The sequence below is a fragment of the Phyllostomus discolor genome, chromosome 9 (assembly GCF_004126475.2).
Source record: "Phyllostomus discolor isolate MPI-MPIP mPhyDis1 chromosome 9, mPhyDis1.pri.v3, whole genome shotgun sequence".
NCBI lineage: Eukaryota > Metazoa > Chordata > Mammalia > Chiroptera > Phyllostomidae > Phyllostomus > Phyllostomus discolor.
The window spans coordinates 29,757,085-29,773,837 of NC_040911.2; the positions used below are offsets into that span (position 1 = coordinate 29,757,085).

The window sequence follows — 16,753 nt, forward strand, 5'->3', positions numbered from 1 at the left end:
TTATATTAAGAGAACACGGTGGCATTTTATACTACTTCCTGGCCATCCTCCAGCCCCCAGATCAGTGGAGGCCATAAAGAGGGCAGCCTGCACTTGTGGTGCCCATTGCTAGTGCCAGAGGGAACAATATGGACCTTATTCTTGAATAGCTGTGGTTCAGTATTTTGACCTGTCTGCCAGCTCCCTGAAGGATTGACACAAAGGCTTGTCTACATTGTACTTGACTTGTAGTAACCCCAGAGCTTGAACCGCTTCCAGGGAGTACTTGTTGAAAGCATTTAAAAGCATACACTTGCCACCATTCTATGAGGCTATTGATATCAGTTGGAACAAGCATTTGACAGACCAAAATGCCTGGGAAAGAAGAAGTTGAGAAAGGAGATACATGAGAGAATAAGGCTTTTCAAAGATTTCACATATACTGAAAGCTTTGAAAAGAAGTGTATACAGATGTTCAGTTCTTGACACATGCTCAGGAAAGAACCAAGAAGACCCTAATCTTTTACCTGTGGTTAATCTTTAGGATCCTCACAGGCAACAACTGATGATAAGAGGCAGAGATATAAACAGACTGGACAGGCGTTGAAGGAGCTGATCTGTTAAGACTGGGAGGGTATTTTGTATGCTCTCTCTCTCTGTTTTGGCTCCAGGTATTTAAGCTAACAGGCAAAACACAAGCTCACCAATTAGTTAATGAAATACTTCAGTGGCCACACATGACAAGGAACACAGATGTTAAAAACTTTTTAAAAATCATTAAATAAGTAAATAACAACGACACACAACAAATAGCAACAAGAACCCCAACAGAGGGAGGATAAATTTATTTACATTTCACATTAAAATGTTTAAAATGTTCAATTTTATATAAAACTTATGAGGCAGGCAAAGAAGAAAAGAAAGTTTGTTCCATTAGCAATGAAAAAAGAACTAAAAGAAACTGTCCCTGAGGAAGCCCAGACATTGGACTTGCTGTATAAAGGCTTGAAATATTCTCAAAGAGATAAGGAGACTATGGACAAAGGACAAAACAAAATCAGGAATCTAACATCTCAACAAATATATAATATTAATAAAATAATTGAAAATATTAAAAAGAGCCAAATAGACATTATGGAGATGAAAAATATAATATTTGAAATGAAAAAAATTAATTAGAGGTGTTCATCAACATATTTGAGCAGACAGAGGAAAGCATCAGGAATTTGAAGACAGGTCAATGAGGCCAAAGAGCAGAAAGCCAAAGGAATGAAGAAAAATGAACAGAGCCAAAGAGACTTCAGGGACATCACCAAGAATACAAATATACCCACATTAGGAGTTCAAGCGTGACTGGGGAGAGAAAGAATATTTGAACAAACACTGGCTGAAAACTGCTCAAATTTAATGAAAACATGAATCCGTACTTCTAATAAATCAGAGCACTCCAAGCATGACAAACTGAGAGGTCAATACTAAGACACATTTTAATGTAATTTTTGAAAGCCTGGGACAAAGATAGTACAGGTTTCCCCCATATCCAAAAGTAGAGTATTCCAGTGAAACTTTTTGTAAACTGAAGTGACACAAAGCAAAGAAGCAATTATCATTAACTTATATGGAAAATTTTCTCAGTATTCTCAGACTCCCAGAATCATACTGAATAAGCTTAATTACATCTGGTTTTACACTAAGTGTGACACTCTTACAAGCTCTCTTAGGCTTTTCTGGTACCTTAGGACACATCTGGCTAATTGGGTACACAAAATAAATTGAGATGAAGCAGAGTTGCTCACATAGTTCAGAGCTATCATGGCTATCACTAGACAGTAACTTAAAGCCCCCCCCAAAAAACCACAATAAACAACAGTGAAGGTAGCTGCAAAGATAAAAACAAATGTCAGTATAATAGCATTATTTTGTTATCTTTTATTTTCCTATATAATTAAAAATACAAATGAGCAAAACCATAAGTAGAAATGTAAATTAATGGCAGTGAAACAATGTGTAAATGTGCAATGTGTGAAAGTAGCATAAGGGGAGGGAGCAGAGCTGTAAAGGAACAGAACTCTTTAATGTTACTGAAACTACAATGATATTAATTCAAACTTAATTTTCATGAAGTTAAGGTGTTCATTGTAACCACCAGGGGACCATTAATAAAAATTCTAAAAACAAAATAAATAAAAAAACCCAGAAATTCCAATAAGAAGGAAACTAAAATATACTAGGAATAAAACAAACAAAAAACCCACAACTAACTACAAAAGAAGGCAGCTATGAAGAAGATAAAGAGCATAATATATATGATATAGAAAACAACAAAATTGCAGAAGTTACTCCTTTCTTCTCATTAATAACTTTTTGTGGAAATGTATTAAACTATTTTATTAGTTAGATAGAAAGTAGTGGAGTGGATAAAAATAAATGATCCAACTATATTGTGTCTATAAGAGAGTCGCTGGAGATCCAAAGACACAAATAGGTTGAAAAGGAAAGGAAAAAATATATTTCATGAAAATAGTAACCAAAATAGAGCTGTAGTGGCTATACTAATATTACACAAAACAGAATTTAAGTCAAAACATATTACAAGAAACAAACTTATACTTGGTATCTTGATTAAAGATCACTCCACCAAGAAGATATATATTTTTTCTTCTTATATATGTGTGTGTGTGTATATATATAAATTTATATACATTAATGAGTATATATATGGCATATATACACATATACATATATACTCTCTATATATACTATGTATAGTGTGTATATATATATACACTCTCTCTTTATAGAGTGATTAAAGATCACTCCATCAAGAAGATATGTATATATATACTCTATATATACACTATAGAGTGTGTGTGTGTGTGTGTGTGTATACTCTAAACATGTGTAAACCTAAACACAAAACCTCAAAATATATGAATTATAAGCTGACAGGAGTGAAGGGAGAAATAAGCAATTCTGTAAGAGTGTGAAAATTCAATATGCTCACTTTCAATAATGGATAAAAGAACTAAAAAAAGATCCATGAGGAAATAGACTTAACCAACACTAGAAATATGTATACCTAACTGTCTTATATAATGCACTTCACCCAACAACAGCAGAAAACACATTCTTTTCATGTTCATATTGAACATTATTCATGATACATCATATATGACGCCACAAAACAAACCTCAATAAAGTTACAAACATTGAAATCATACCAAGTATCATCTGTGCCCCAATAGCATTAAACTAGAAATTAACAACCAAAGGAAACTCAAAATGCAATATATATGTATAATTAAGCAATACACTAAAAAAACCCTAATGAATCAAAGATGTAATCACAAGAGACATTGGAAAATATCTTAAGATGAATGAAAAATGAGAGCAATATACCAAAACTTACGGGATGCAGAAAACAGTGTTTACAGGGAAGTTTATAGCTATAAATGCTTATGTTAAAAAGAAGGTTGCCAAATCTAGTAAACTAACTCTATACCTTACAGAACTAGAAAAGAACAAATGTGCTAAAGCTAGCAAAAGAAAGAAAATAATAAAGATTAGAGCAGAGAAAAATCAAATAGTAAAAAAAATAGTATCAATGAAAACAAAAGTTGTTTCTTTGAAAAGATCAACCATATTCACAAACCTTTAGCCAGACTGACAAAAAAAAGACTTGAATTACTAAAATCATAAAAAATTAGGACTTCAGACCTTACAGAAATAAAAATGTTTATTATACTATTAACAAATGATAATACTATGAACAGTAAATTCGGTAACCAAGATGAAATAGGCAACCCTGGCCAGGTAGCTCAATTTGTTAGAGCATTATCTTGATACACCAAAGTTGTGGGTTCAATTCCTGGTCAGGGCATGTAGAAGAATCAACCAATGAATGCATAAATAAGTGGAACTAAAAATCCATATCTCTCTCTCTTTCCTTTTCTCCCTCTCTAAAATCAATCAATGAAAAACGATTAAATAGACAAATTCCTAGAAACACATGAAATGCATGGGTATCAAAACCGACTCAGGAAGAAGTAAATCTAAAACACATCTAATAAGTAAAGAGATTGAATCATCAATCAAAAATCTCCCAAAAAAAGAAAAGCTAAGGATCAGATGGCTTCACTATTGGACTTCTACCAAGCATTGAAAGAAGAGCCCTGGTCTGGTGTCATGGTTGGTTGCAGTGTCGTCCCGTACACCAAAAGGTTACAGGTCCGATCCCAGGTCAGGTCACATACCTAGGTTGTGGATTCGATTCCCAGTCAGAACGCTTAAGGGAGGCAACTGATTGATGTTTCTGTCTCTATCTCTTTCTCTCTCTCCCTTCCTCTCTCTCTAAAATCAATAAATGTATCCTCAGGTGAAGATTAAAAAAATGTTGAAAGAAGAATTAATACCAATGCTTCTCAAACTCTTTAAAAAGGTAGAAGTGGTCAGGACACTTCCTAATTCATTCTCTGAGGTCAGCAGTATTCTGATGCTAATGCCAGATAAAAAAACAAGAAAAGTAACTGTAGACAAATGACTTTATGACTGTTGATGCAGAAATGCTCAACAAAATATGGTACGAGCCACCTGCATCCAGCAACATATTAATGGAATTATATGTACATATCATAACTAAATGTCATTAATTCAAAGAACAAAAACAATCAATGCAATGCATCATAGTAATTAAAGGAAGTGGGGAAACGCACGTGAACATCTCAATTGATGTGGGAAGCAGGTGGCAAATTCCAACACCTTTTTATGTTGAGAACACTTAAAAAAACTAAGATTGGAAGGAAACTTTCAGAACATAGTGAAGGACATTTATGAAAAATTCCTTGACTGACATTATACAGGGGTGAGCTAAAGTAGGCTTACAGTTGTATGTGAAAGAGTTTATTCTTGTATCATTATTATTCATCAATTATTGTATTTTCCTCACTAACAACTGTAAACCTACTTTTGCTCACCCCTGTAATTAATGGGGAGGAGTATAAGTTTTCAACCTAAATCAGGAACAAGACAAGGATTGCCCACTGTTGACAGTTTTCAAAAAAAAATTATTGTTGACACTATTACAGATATCTTCCATTTCCCCACCCCATGACTTTTCCTCCTCCACCAAACCACCCCTACACCCTGGTCTTCACTGCATGGTCTGTGTTTATGGGCTTTGTATACATACAGAGATGTTCTCTGGCTAATCTCCTCCAGTCCCCTACCCATCTTCCCTCTGAGGCCTGTCAGTCTGTTACATGTAGCCGTGCCTCTGGCTCTATTTTCTTCATCATTTATTTTGTTCACGAGATTCCATGTATGAGTGAGATCATATGGCATTTAGCTTTCCCTGTCTGGCTTATTATGCTTAGCATCCTATTTGCCACTTTTATTAAATACTGGAACCCTTGCACATAGATGGTGGTTCAGCCACTGGGAAGAACAGTTTGTTGATTCCTCAGGTGGTCAAGCCTGGAGTAACCATATGACCCAACATCCCACTCCTAGGTATATCCACAGAAGATTTCAAAACAGTTGTTCAAACAAAAACTTTACAGATGCTTATGTCATGAATATTCACAATAGCCAAATGGTGGAAACAACCTCAGATCCTGCCATGGATTTATAGATAAAGGGTTATGCTCTGCAATGGAATATTATTCCACCATAAAAAGTAATGAAGTGCTGATATGTGCTTTACTGTGGATAAACTTCTAAACCATTAAGCTAAGTTAAATCACTGACACAATCATTGTATAATTCCATTTATATGGGACATCTATACTAGATAAATCTATAGAGATGGGAAGCAAATCGGTTGTTGCCAGGGGCTAATGGAAGGGTGAAAGGGGAGAGATTGTTCAATAAACAGAGGGTGTTCTTTTTGAGGTGGTGAAAGAGTTTTGGAATTAGGTGGGGTTGATGATGGCACAACATTGAATGTACTAAATGCCATTGAAGTTTATCCTTCCAGCAGTGTGGTGAAGGCCGGGGCGGGGCGCTGTGTGGAAAGGGGGCAACTGAGGGACATAGGCGACATCTATAATACTGTTAACAATTTTTTTAAAAGTTTACACTTCCAAATAGTTAATGTTCTGCTTTGAGACTTTTATATATATGAGTTAAGACAAAATTGTGCTGGTCTAAAAATTAATGGAATTTTGGAATACAATACACAAAAACAGATCCAATTATGTATGATAATATACTACATCATGTAATTGTTATTTCAAGGCTGTGAGGAGAGCACTATTTAATAATAGATGCTGGGATTTATTTTTCTATTTTTAAAAGCAAAATGTTCTTCTCACTGGTATGGCTGGTATGGCTCAGTGGATTGAGTACCAGCCTGCAAACCAAAGGGTAGCTGGTTCCATTCCCAGTCAGGGCACAAGCCTGGGTTTTGGGCCAGGTCCCCAGTTGGGGTACGTGAGAGGCAACCACACATTGATGTTTCTCTCCCTCTCTTTCTACCTCCCTTCCTCGCTCTAGAATAAATTCATAAACAAACAAATGAATAAATAAATAAAAGCAAACAAATAGTAAAAAGTACATTGCCTTATTCAATAGAAATATTTAAATGAAATAAAAAATAAAGAAAACATACTGAATATATTTCTTACTTCAGAATAGGCAGACTTACCTAAATAAATTGTGGAATAACAATGAGACAAATAATATGCACCCATCAGAAATAGTAAATGGTAGTCAGCTATCCAACTTTCTTTAATTTGTATTACTTCTTTAATAAGAAGAAAGTAATAAATTAATAAAAATGAAACTCCTTTTGTTGTTTATACTGGTTTTCTTATAACTTTTGTCAGAGAAAAAAATACTTCTGTTTAAATACAATAAACTTGTGTCACATAAAAATTTAATAAAAATAAAAAAATAATAAAAAAATACAATATATTCGAGTCTAGGATCCAGGAATTGAACTGGAATAATACTGATAATAAGAAACATATTGTTATCCAACATACAGAACTTAGCTAAAAGATTCTTTAGAAAAGAAAATAGCATTTTAATTTGGACATTTTTCTAAACCTTAGTAACTTCAAATTTGAAATAGTATTCTTGCTCCTTGTAATTTATATTGATTCTACAGAAACTACTAAACTGAAATTAGAAAAATAGTTCATTTAATTTTTTTAATTCCTTTTTCTGATAGCAACAATTTCTAGGAAAGACTACTTTCTTTAAAAAAAAATACTCCTTAAATATCACCTTAAAATTTTCAGATCATTTGTAACAAATTTTAAATATCAATTAATTTATCATGAAGCATAGAGCCCATCTGTTAGAATTTTGCTGTATTGATCACCAATACAGTGGAATTAATATGTATATAGTAAGTTTTACCCCAAACATTTAAAATTCAATGCAAGAGCATCACCTGAAATGTGTTTCATGACTTTAAGTGCCGTCCTTCTGTAGTAATTGGTTCTTGTTTTCCCTTATGCAGGAGCAGAGCCACGGAAGACCTAGAGGAGGACTGGAGTACTGCTGCACCAGTCGAAGAGGCCAAGCCCGAGAAGGAGAGAGGTAAAGTCGGACTGCATACTTAGATAAGTGTAATTACATTGGAAAGATCATTGAATTTTCGTTTAATATATTTGTAATTTTCACAATGTTTAATAGTTTTATTACTCTTACGAGTGTCTAATAAAGAGCTTTCCACGTAATTTGATTACATACAGTTTTTTAATACTTGAAATGGGGCTAGTGAGACTGAGGAGTTTAGTTTTGAAGTTTAACTTTAACTTAGATTTAAGTGGAAATAGTCACATGTGGTTCATGGCTACCATATTGGGCATCACAGCTCTACTGTACACAGAAATTAAGATTAATATTCTTGTCACAATTTATAAAATGTAAAATATATTGTAATTTATATATTGGAATAAAATATGTGTTACAATTCTTCAATGTATTTGAATATATTCTTGATATTATATGATCTCCTCCCCATTCCTTACCACACAAATTTGTTAAGTCTTCCTTTAATGAAAGGCAACTATAAACTCAGGACTTTTTAAAAGCAAGAATATTTTATTCAAAGCTGTAATTCATAGTTCAGCTCTATTTGCACTCTTTATGTCTACAATGAAGTTGAAAACTTCATTTATTACTTTTTAATTTTTTACATGATAAATGCTAGAAGAAAAAATATGTTAACAGTTACAATAATTGTTTAACTATAATTATATTTATTATAAATGCACATTTGACTCTAAAACAGAAGATGGTATTGAGATGAGGAAAATTTATTGTAAATGTTTATGATAAAAAATATCAGGTGGTTACTCACTTATTCAATATGAAGGAGTAAAAACTAATTGAGATGGTATTCTAGAAAAAAATGAGAGAAATGTCAACTACAATAATTGGAGGACCCTCACATAGCATCGACTTTAGAACGCTGTGATAGAAGCAGTATAAAAGACATCTTGCGTGAACATCATGGATGCCTTTGGACACATATGTGTCCCATCAGAAGTACTTTAACTTCAGTGGCATTAACTTCATCATGTGTTTCAGACTGAAATCTGGTTATAGAAATTTAATGGATCATATGTTGGCCAGAGAACCCAGTTTTTAATGTGTATATTGTCATAAAAAAACAGAAAATTAAGAATATGGAGTTTTCAGGATGTGGTAGAATTTGAGGGGGGTGGAGGAGTTAAAGGCCTGAATAAATAGAGACCAAATAAAGGACCAGTTTGGAAAAAGACAACTTTATGCAGTGCAATAGAGAAACCTGTTTTTCAAGAATTTTTTTCAGGTAGAACACTGAATTTCTTTGATAAGACCATAGGTCCAAAGCAGAAACTGTGTGACTACTCAGGTTCCACTTATAATAGTTATATAACACTACCTGCTGGTAGAAAATTATTGCCTTAATTGTCCAAAAACAAAACAAAAGAAAACAAAGATCTATCAGTTGCCTTCTTCTTGATCCAGTTTTACTGTTTTTCTCAGCTTCAATTCTTTGGGGGGCTTTGCCTTTCTTGAGACTGTATTTGCTTATGTCTTCTTGTTATATCACATTTTTGTGAAAGTCACTGTTTACAAGCAGAAATGTCACTAGAGTGGGGCCCATATCCATATTCCTTACTGATCTTTCCAGGGAGAGAGCAGATTGCCTGGAACAGAACAGGTTCTCTATTCATTTCTTCCATAAATAGGTGAATGAGCAGTCACATTAATCATTGTACTATTAAACCTTGTCATTTTTAGAGCTGTGAACCAGGAATCACAAATATCTCTCATTAAGGAAATAAACTTGTGTTATAACTGAATAAATAGAATTTATAAACAACAATGAAATTTTGGCAAGGCTATCTAGGGATGTTATTATCTGATAAAGTGAAGGATATTAAGTGTCTTGTTTCTAGGAACCATCTGAGGTTTTCCAATATTTATCTGGTATAATAATTATGATTTACTTTTCTCATAGAATCAGAGGAAACACAGCATAATTTAAAAATGCAGCCTGTAAATAGAACATGTACTTTTCCTTCAGATAAAATATTAAGCATGAAAGATATTGGTTGAGATTTAGCTATTCTAATTATTTTATAAAATATTCATTTAAAAATCTGTCTTTCAAAATTTATTATCAATGTCATGATTGCATTATGATAAGCAGTCTTTAAAAGGCTAATTCATTTTTCTAAAATCCTCTTATATATATCAATATTAAATATAGTGATACTACTAGTATCCATGATCCTACCACCCAGTTTATAGGCTAATTCATTAACAAATGTGAATGTGTATTCCTATTTTAAGATGAAAAGTGTCCAGAATTAAAGCAGGAAATGGAAACATTGCTATCAGAGGCCATCCATCTCATTAAAAGTCTAGAAACGGACCGTGCAGAAGCTGAAGAAGCTTTAAAAAGACAACAATCAAGAAGGGAAAAGATAAACATGACAATTGATTCTTGGTCAATCTGGAGACTTCAAGAAATCCCGTTAGCTGTGCAGAAAGGTAACAGTAAGGATTTTCTCCATATTGACAGTCATTTTGTTAGGCATGTTTGTGGCTCTGAGTAAAAAACAACTGTTTTAGTAACCATATGATTTTTGCATCCCAACTGGTTCGCTTTTGATCGGTGCTGTTAATGATAATGCTCCGTTGGAAGGAACACACGAGCAAACCTAGATCTGCTGTCATTTGGTGTGTGTTTGAAATTCCATAGGCGTTGTGGTACTCAAGGGGTGTGTAAAAGTTTAGCACATATTTCATATAACAACTACGGTATTTGAAGACTAGAAATCTAAAGTGATTGCTGGTTAGTATTATTTTCTACATCTTTAAATATAGGAAAACACAAGAGTTCTAAGTGATACTTTAGCAACTACATGCATCTATTTTAGAGAATTCAATAGTACATTTTATTGGTAACTTCTATCAGGCAATAAAATTTAAGATGTTTCCAAGTACTATGCAGGTAACAAATGTTTCAAAAGATCAGTGGTGCCCTTTAGACTACAGATGAGGGGCTATTGGTGAAGTATTAAACAATCTAAAGGCATTTAATTTCTTATTTCCCAACTGTGTCTATGTACGAAACCATGCCTGATACCTGACTCTGCCTGCAGCTGAAAGTTTTGTATGCTCTCTTAGTGTGAAAATCTTAATTCAGGATTCCCATGTTTTATAAATGGGTTATATTGTGGTGCTGATATAACCTATCATTTAAACCAAGGCATCTTTGAGAGAAAAAGGGATGCTATTATTCATTATTACTCTGGGATAACAGCCATTATCCCAGTGATGTGTCAAATGATGTGTCAAACCAAACTCATATTCACCTGTTTCACATCTTCTAAAACTGTAGTCTTTAAAGTAGGATGTACACATTTCAGGGAGTGGCAGGAAAAGATTAGAAATTTTATTTATATTTAAAATATTTTTTCTTATTTACTTGCATTTTAATTTTGTCTTTATAGTGCCTAGCAAAATACCATTATCCAATGGTCCCTCAACTATTATATTTTAATAAAATAAATTACATGTAGGTTGAATGGCTTTTTCTCCTCTTAAAGTAATACTGAGCTTACAGCTTGAACTCTCTCTATTTGCTCACTTCCTTCTGCAGAACTGAAGAAACAGGAAATGGGCCCACAGCCTAGCCTAGACTGACTTTAATCCAGACTTTGTCTATGCTCTTTTTCACCTTTTGTTTTCATCTTAAACATTGTTTCACTGTTGTTCAATTACAGTTGTCCCATTTTCCACCATTACTCTCCCCTGACCTACCCACACCCACCTGCCACATTCGATCCTCCCCACCTCCAGTTGTCTTTGTCCATGGGTGCTTCATACACGCACGTTCCTTGATGACCCTTCCCCCTCTTCCCCCTATTGTCTCCCTCCGCCCTCCCCTCTGGTTACTATCAGTTTGTTCTTTATTTCTATGCCTTTTTCACCCTTTACTATAAAAATTATAGTAACTTATCATTTAACTAGAAAAATTATGCCAAATCACTCTAAGTTCAGGTAAGAGTTGATCTTTTTTTGCCCAAAGGAGTACATTTTATCTCAGATGAAAGTTCAAGGAAAGGAGTCATTCAGCAGCAAATATAAAATACACAAAGATCCAGATGAAAGTAGTGCAAATCAGTAGAAACAGACAACAGAATCTTACTCAAGAAGTTTTCAGATATTGGATTATATAGTAGATTATACAATAAATATATTGAATGTGTTTCAAAAATAAAAAGAGAAGTTTGGAAATAAAAATAAGGACTAAGGGACTATTTTTAAAGGAAAGCAAAAATGGAAAAAAAGACTTACTAGAAATGCAAATTATATTCCTTAAAATTAATAAGACAGTGTTTGGTTAAATAGCTTTTTGGACTAAGAAAAGTGATATGAGCTGTAAAATTTGCAGAAATTACACAGAATGTATCACAGCTACACAGGAAGAGGAAAATATAAGTATTTAAAAGCATGGACTATAAAATGATTCCCTGGCTGGTGTGGCTCAGTGGATTGAGTGCCAGCCTGTGAGCCAAAGAGCTGCTCATTAGATTCCCAGTCAGGGCACATGCCTGGGTTGGGGGCCAGATCCCCAGTAAGGGTCACGTGACGGGCAACCACACATTGATGTTTCCCTCTCTTTCTCCCTCCCTTCCCCTCTCTCCAAAAATAAATAAATAAAATCTTTCAAAAAATAAAATGAGAATGTGTAATGTACATCTAATAGAAAACCACAATGGAGATTATAATGGTAAGACTTAAGATAATGACTGACCTTTTAAAACAAAGTTAGAGTGGTTATGTATGTGTATATATTGGTTGTAATAAGCAGAATTGTACTAAAACAATTATGAACTTATAAAACAAATATTTTAATCCTGTTAATGATAAATTCAGAGGGCAATATTTTTATAATGCAATAACTTTTTTTATTGTTATTGTATGTTTAGAACATGAGACCTATTTGAGAGATATTCTAGAATTACAATGGCACCTTGAAGATATGGAACATCAACGAACCAAGTTTGAGGAACAAAAGACAAAGTGGGAAGAAGCTAATGCAAAGCTTCAAGCAGACATTGATTATATGAATGAACTTGCTCCTCACCTGAATTCAAAGTTGATCCAGGAAATTGAAGCTCTGAAGGAATATACTAGAAAAAAAAATGAGGTAACTGAATAGTTGAATGGATATGCCTTTTACAGATTGTTACATAGTTACACAAAAATATCTCAACTCTAGTGTCTCAGTGGTTTGAGTGCCAGCCTGCAAACCCTAAGGTGGCCAGTTCGATTCCCAGTTAAGGTGCAGGCCTGGTTTGTGGGCCAGGTCCTCAGTTGGGGGCCTGCCAGAGGCAACCAGCAGATGCTTCTCTGTCACATTGATGTTTCTCTCCCTTTCTTTCTCCCTCTCTTTCCCTCTCTCTAAAAATGCATAAATACAATCTGAAAAAAATTCTTTTAAATTTCATCTCTAAGAAGTTAATATGTCTTTAAAGGTTTCCTTTTCATGGAAAATTGACTTGCTATTTATTTCTCAAAGGAATTATTAAAATACATACAATACAGTTGATTGGTAATCACATCAACTGTATGGCCTTCCCATACTTTTATATTTAAGAGTATTAATAGTATTTAGTCAAACTACTTATATTGGAGATTTAAAAAACATGGTAACTTTTGAAATTGTAAATTGAGCTGAGGGAGAATGCAAGTAGAATATATCGGTCATTTTCATTGTTGATGAAAATAAATGAAATAAAGCCCTTTTAATGATTAAACTATCATATTTGTGGGATTATATTACAAAAATCAAGTTCTTTATACCTGCCAAAAATGAACAAATTTAACTTTGTATTATATTTAATAACTTCAAAGCAAATAAAGTCAAATATCTCCTGTATTTTCCTCAACAATTCCATTTTCTTCCCTCATTCTCCAAAGACAACCTTTTCATGAAATTGTTTCTAGGAAAGAATTATATATTTTATACATATTCATATATTTATGGATAATACATAGTATTCTAAATTTTCAAATAGTATAAAATGGTGTGTAACTTTCTGCAAATTGCTTAATCTGACATTATCTTAGAGACCAGGCTGGTGTTCATACATACAGATCTAGTTCATTCATTTTACTCACCATGCTGCATCAGATAGATAGCTCACAATCTACTATTTACCATTTTCTCTTTTCTGGGTCATCTGAGTTGTTTCCTATATTTGGAAGCAAAAATACAGATTTGACTATAAACAGTAAGCTGCTGGGATCATGGTTCTCTCTATGCACCTATGAACTTTTCTTGGGTATATAGGTAGTGGGGTATTTACTGGGTCTTCAGTTGTACACAGTTTTAACTTTATATGTTCAATTGCTCTCTAAAGAGTCTCTAACAATTTATATTACTGGCATAGTAGCAGTGCTGGAGATTCCCCATTTCTACACCACGGACAAGAATTTTAGTATTATTCTTCTTTCTTATATAGTTTAATAGATATATGTCAGGCTAAAAGTCATTTCCCAATTTCCTTTTACTCAGGGTATTTGTAATGAGATGTAGGTAGGATTATTGACTAGGTTTTTACTGAAAGCCAGTCCTAGCTGAAGCACCTCACAGTTTTTTTCAACATTTTTATTGTCAGATTTAAAAATGTGTCAGTAGGTGTGTAAATTGGCATCCCTTTGTTCTCCTACAGCAGACACAAATTACCTACAGATCACTTACAAAGTGTCACAAGTATCACTTACAAATAAGTGATACTTTATATAAAAAAAGTGATAAGAGAATGCATTTTTCTTTCATATTATAAGCATAATGGACAAAACTAAGAAATGAAAAGCAGAATTATGAACAGTGGAAAACCTAAATACCTCCTCAGAGAAAAATAGAATATTTGCATAGGAAATATTCTATGAAAGCAACATAGAATTGTAGGAAAGCAAGATAGAATTGTGTTTTAGAGAAAGGTTCTAAAGCATGAGTTCATGTGTTTAAATCCCAGCTATACCATTTAGATATTAGGTATGTTTTTAACCCTTTGTGCCTCAGTTTCTTCACTTATAAAATTAATATGATAATAACAGTGCCTGAATCATAAGTTTAATGAGCACATGAATAAATTGCTATATAGAAATATGCAGACCAGAACATATATTAATAGTTCTAATTGTAAATAGAAAATAATCTGGATGTGAAATAATAACAGGAAATAAGAAAACATAAATTCATATCTCCTAATCTATACTTGTGAAATTTTATCATACAATCTGACATCTGCTTCCACTACTAATTTAAGAAGATTGAATTCATACAGAGTATCTTCTCTGACCATAGTGAAATGACACTAGAAGTCAATAATAGGAGGAAACTAGAAAATTCACAAATATGTGAGAAATAACATATTCCTAAACAAATAATGGATCAAAGAGAAGTAAATCAAACAATAAATTATAAAATACTATGATATAAATGAAAACAAAATACAGCACATGAATACTCATGGGATGCAATGAATGCAGTGTCCATAGGAAAAATTAATAGCTGTCAACATCTACATTTAATCTATAACCTAACTTTATACCATATGAAACTAGAAAAGAGGAGCAAGGTAAACCCAAAAGCAGGATGAAGTGAATGATAAAGATGAGAGTGTAGAGCTAAAACAGATATTAGGAAAACAATAGATATGATAAAAGAAACCAAAAGTTTCTTTTTTTGAAAAGATAACAAAATCAACCAACTTTTTAGCTAGACTGATCAAGAGAAAAATGAAAAAATTCAAATTACTAGTATTAGAAATGAATGTTGGGACATTACTGTAGGTATAGCAATGAAAGAAAAAGAGAAATTAAACTTTATCAAATTTAAACACCTTTTCCATGTGATAAAAACTCTCAAGAAAGTGGATGTAGGGGGAATGTACCTCAACTTAATAAAAGCCATAAATGACAAGTGCATGGTTAACATTATACTCAAAAAGCTGAAAGCTTTACTCTAAGATCAAGAATAAGACAAGGATGCCCATTCTCATCACTTTTATTCAACATATTACTTAAAGTTATAGCTAGAGAAATTAAGCAAGAAATGAAGAAAATAAAACAAGCTACCCAAATTGGAAAGGAAGAATTGAAACCATCACTATTTGTAGATGCCATAATATTATATATAAGAACCCTAAAAAACCCACCCAAAATTATTAGAACTAATAAGTGAATTCAGTGAAGTTTCAGGGTACAAAATTAATACACAGAACTTCATTACATTCCTATACACTAATAAGAAACAATAAGAAGGAGCAATTTTAAAAAAAATCATTTACAATTGCATCAGAAAGAATACAATACCTAAAAATAAAATTAACTGAGGGAGGGGAAAGACCTATACTCTGAAAACTATAAGACATTGAAAAAGTAATTGAAGAGGACACAAATAAGTGGAATGAAATACTGTGCTCATAGATTGGAAGAATTAATATTGTTAAAATATTCATACTTCCCAAAATAATCTACAGATTCAATGCAATGTCTATCAAAACTCCAATGGCATTTTTCATGGAAAGAGAACAAAAAACTCTAAAATTTGTATGGAACAACAAAAGACCTTTAGTAGCTAAAACATTCTTGAGAAAGAAAAAGCAAAGCTGGAGGCATCACACTTCCTTATTTCAAACTATATACAAAGCTATGGTAATTAAAACAGTATGGTATTTGGCATAAAAACAGAAACAGAGATAAATGAAGCAGAATAGAAAACCCAGAAATAAACCCACAAATATGTAGTCAGTTACTTTACCATGAAAGAGCCAAGGATATACAATGGAGGAAGGAAAGTATCTTCAATAACGGGCTGGCAATACTGGATAGCCACATGGAACAACATCGTGAAACTGGACCACTGCCTTAATTCATACACAAAAATTAACTCAAAGTGAATTAAAGACTTTAATGTAAGATCTGAAACTATAAAGGGAGTGAGCTCCTTGACATCAATCTTAGTGATGATTTTTAGGACTTGACACCAAAAGCCAAGGCAAAAAAAAAAATCAGGTGGGATTATATCAAACTAAAAAGCTCCTGCACAGGTGAAAAAAAACAAAATGGAAAAGCAACCTACTGAATGGGAGAAAATCTTTGTAAATAATATATTTGACAAAAGGTTAATATCCAAACTATATGACTCTTAGCATTCAATATGAAAAAAAGCTATCCTTTTATTTAAGAAATGGGCAGAAGATCTGAATAGACATTTTCCAAAGAAGAAATAGATATAGTCTAATAG

At 33.0% G+C, this 16,753-nt stretch overlaps 1 protein-coding gene across 1 annotated transcript in view; it reads left to right on the plus strand.

Moving 5' to 3' along the window:
- CCDC178 (coiled-coil domain containing 178) overlaps nt 1–16,753 on the plus strand; it is a 288,569-nt gene that overhangs the window by 26,580 nt on the left and 245,236 nt on the right. The window contains exons 6-8 of the mRNA XM_036009438.1: nt 7,445–7,524; nt 9,775–9,975; nt 12,423–12,643. Coding sequence (XP_035865331.1) covers nt 7,445–7,524; nt 9,775–9,975; nt 12,423–12,643 — 502 coding nt within the window. The remainder of the gene's footprint in view (nt 1–7,444; nt 7,525–9,774; nt 9,976–12,422; nt 12,644–16,753) is intronic.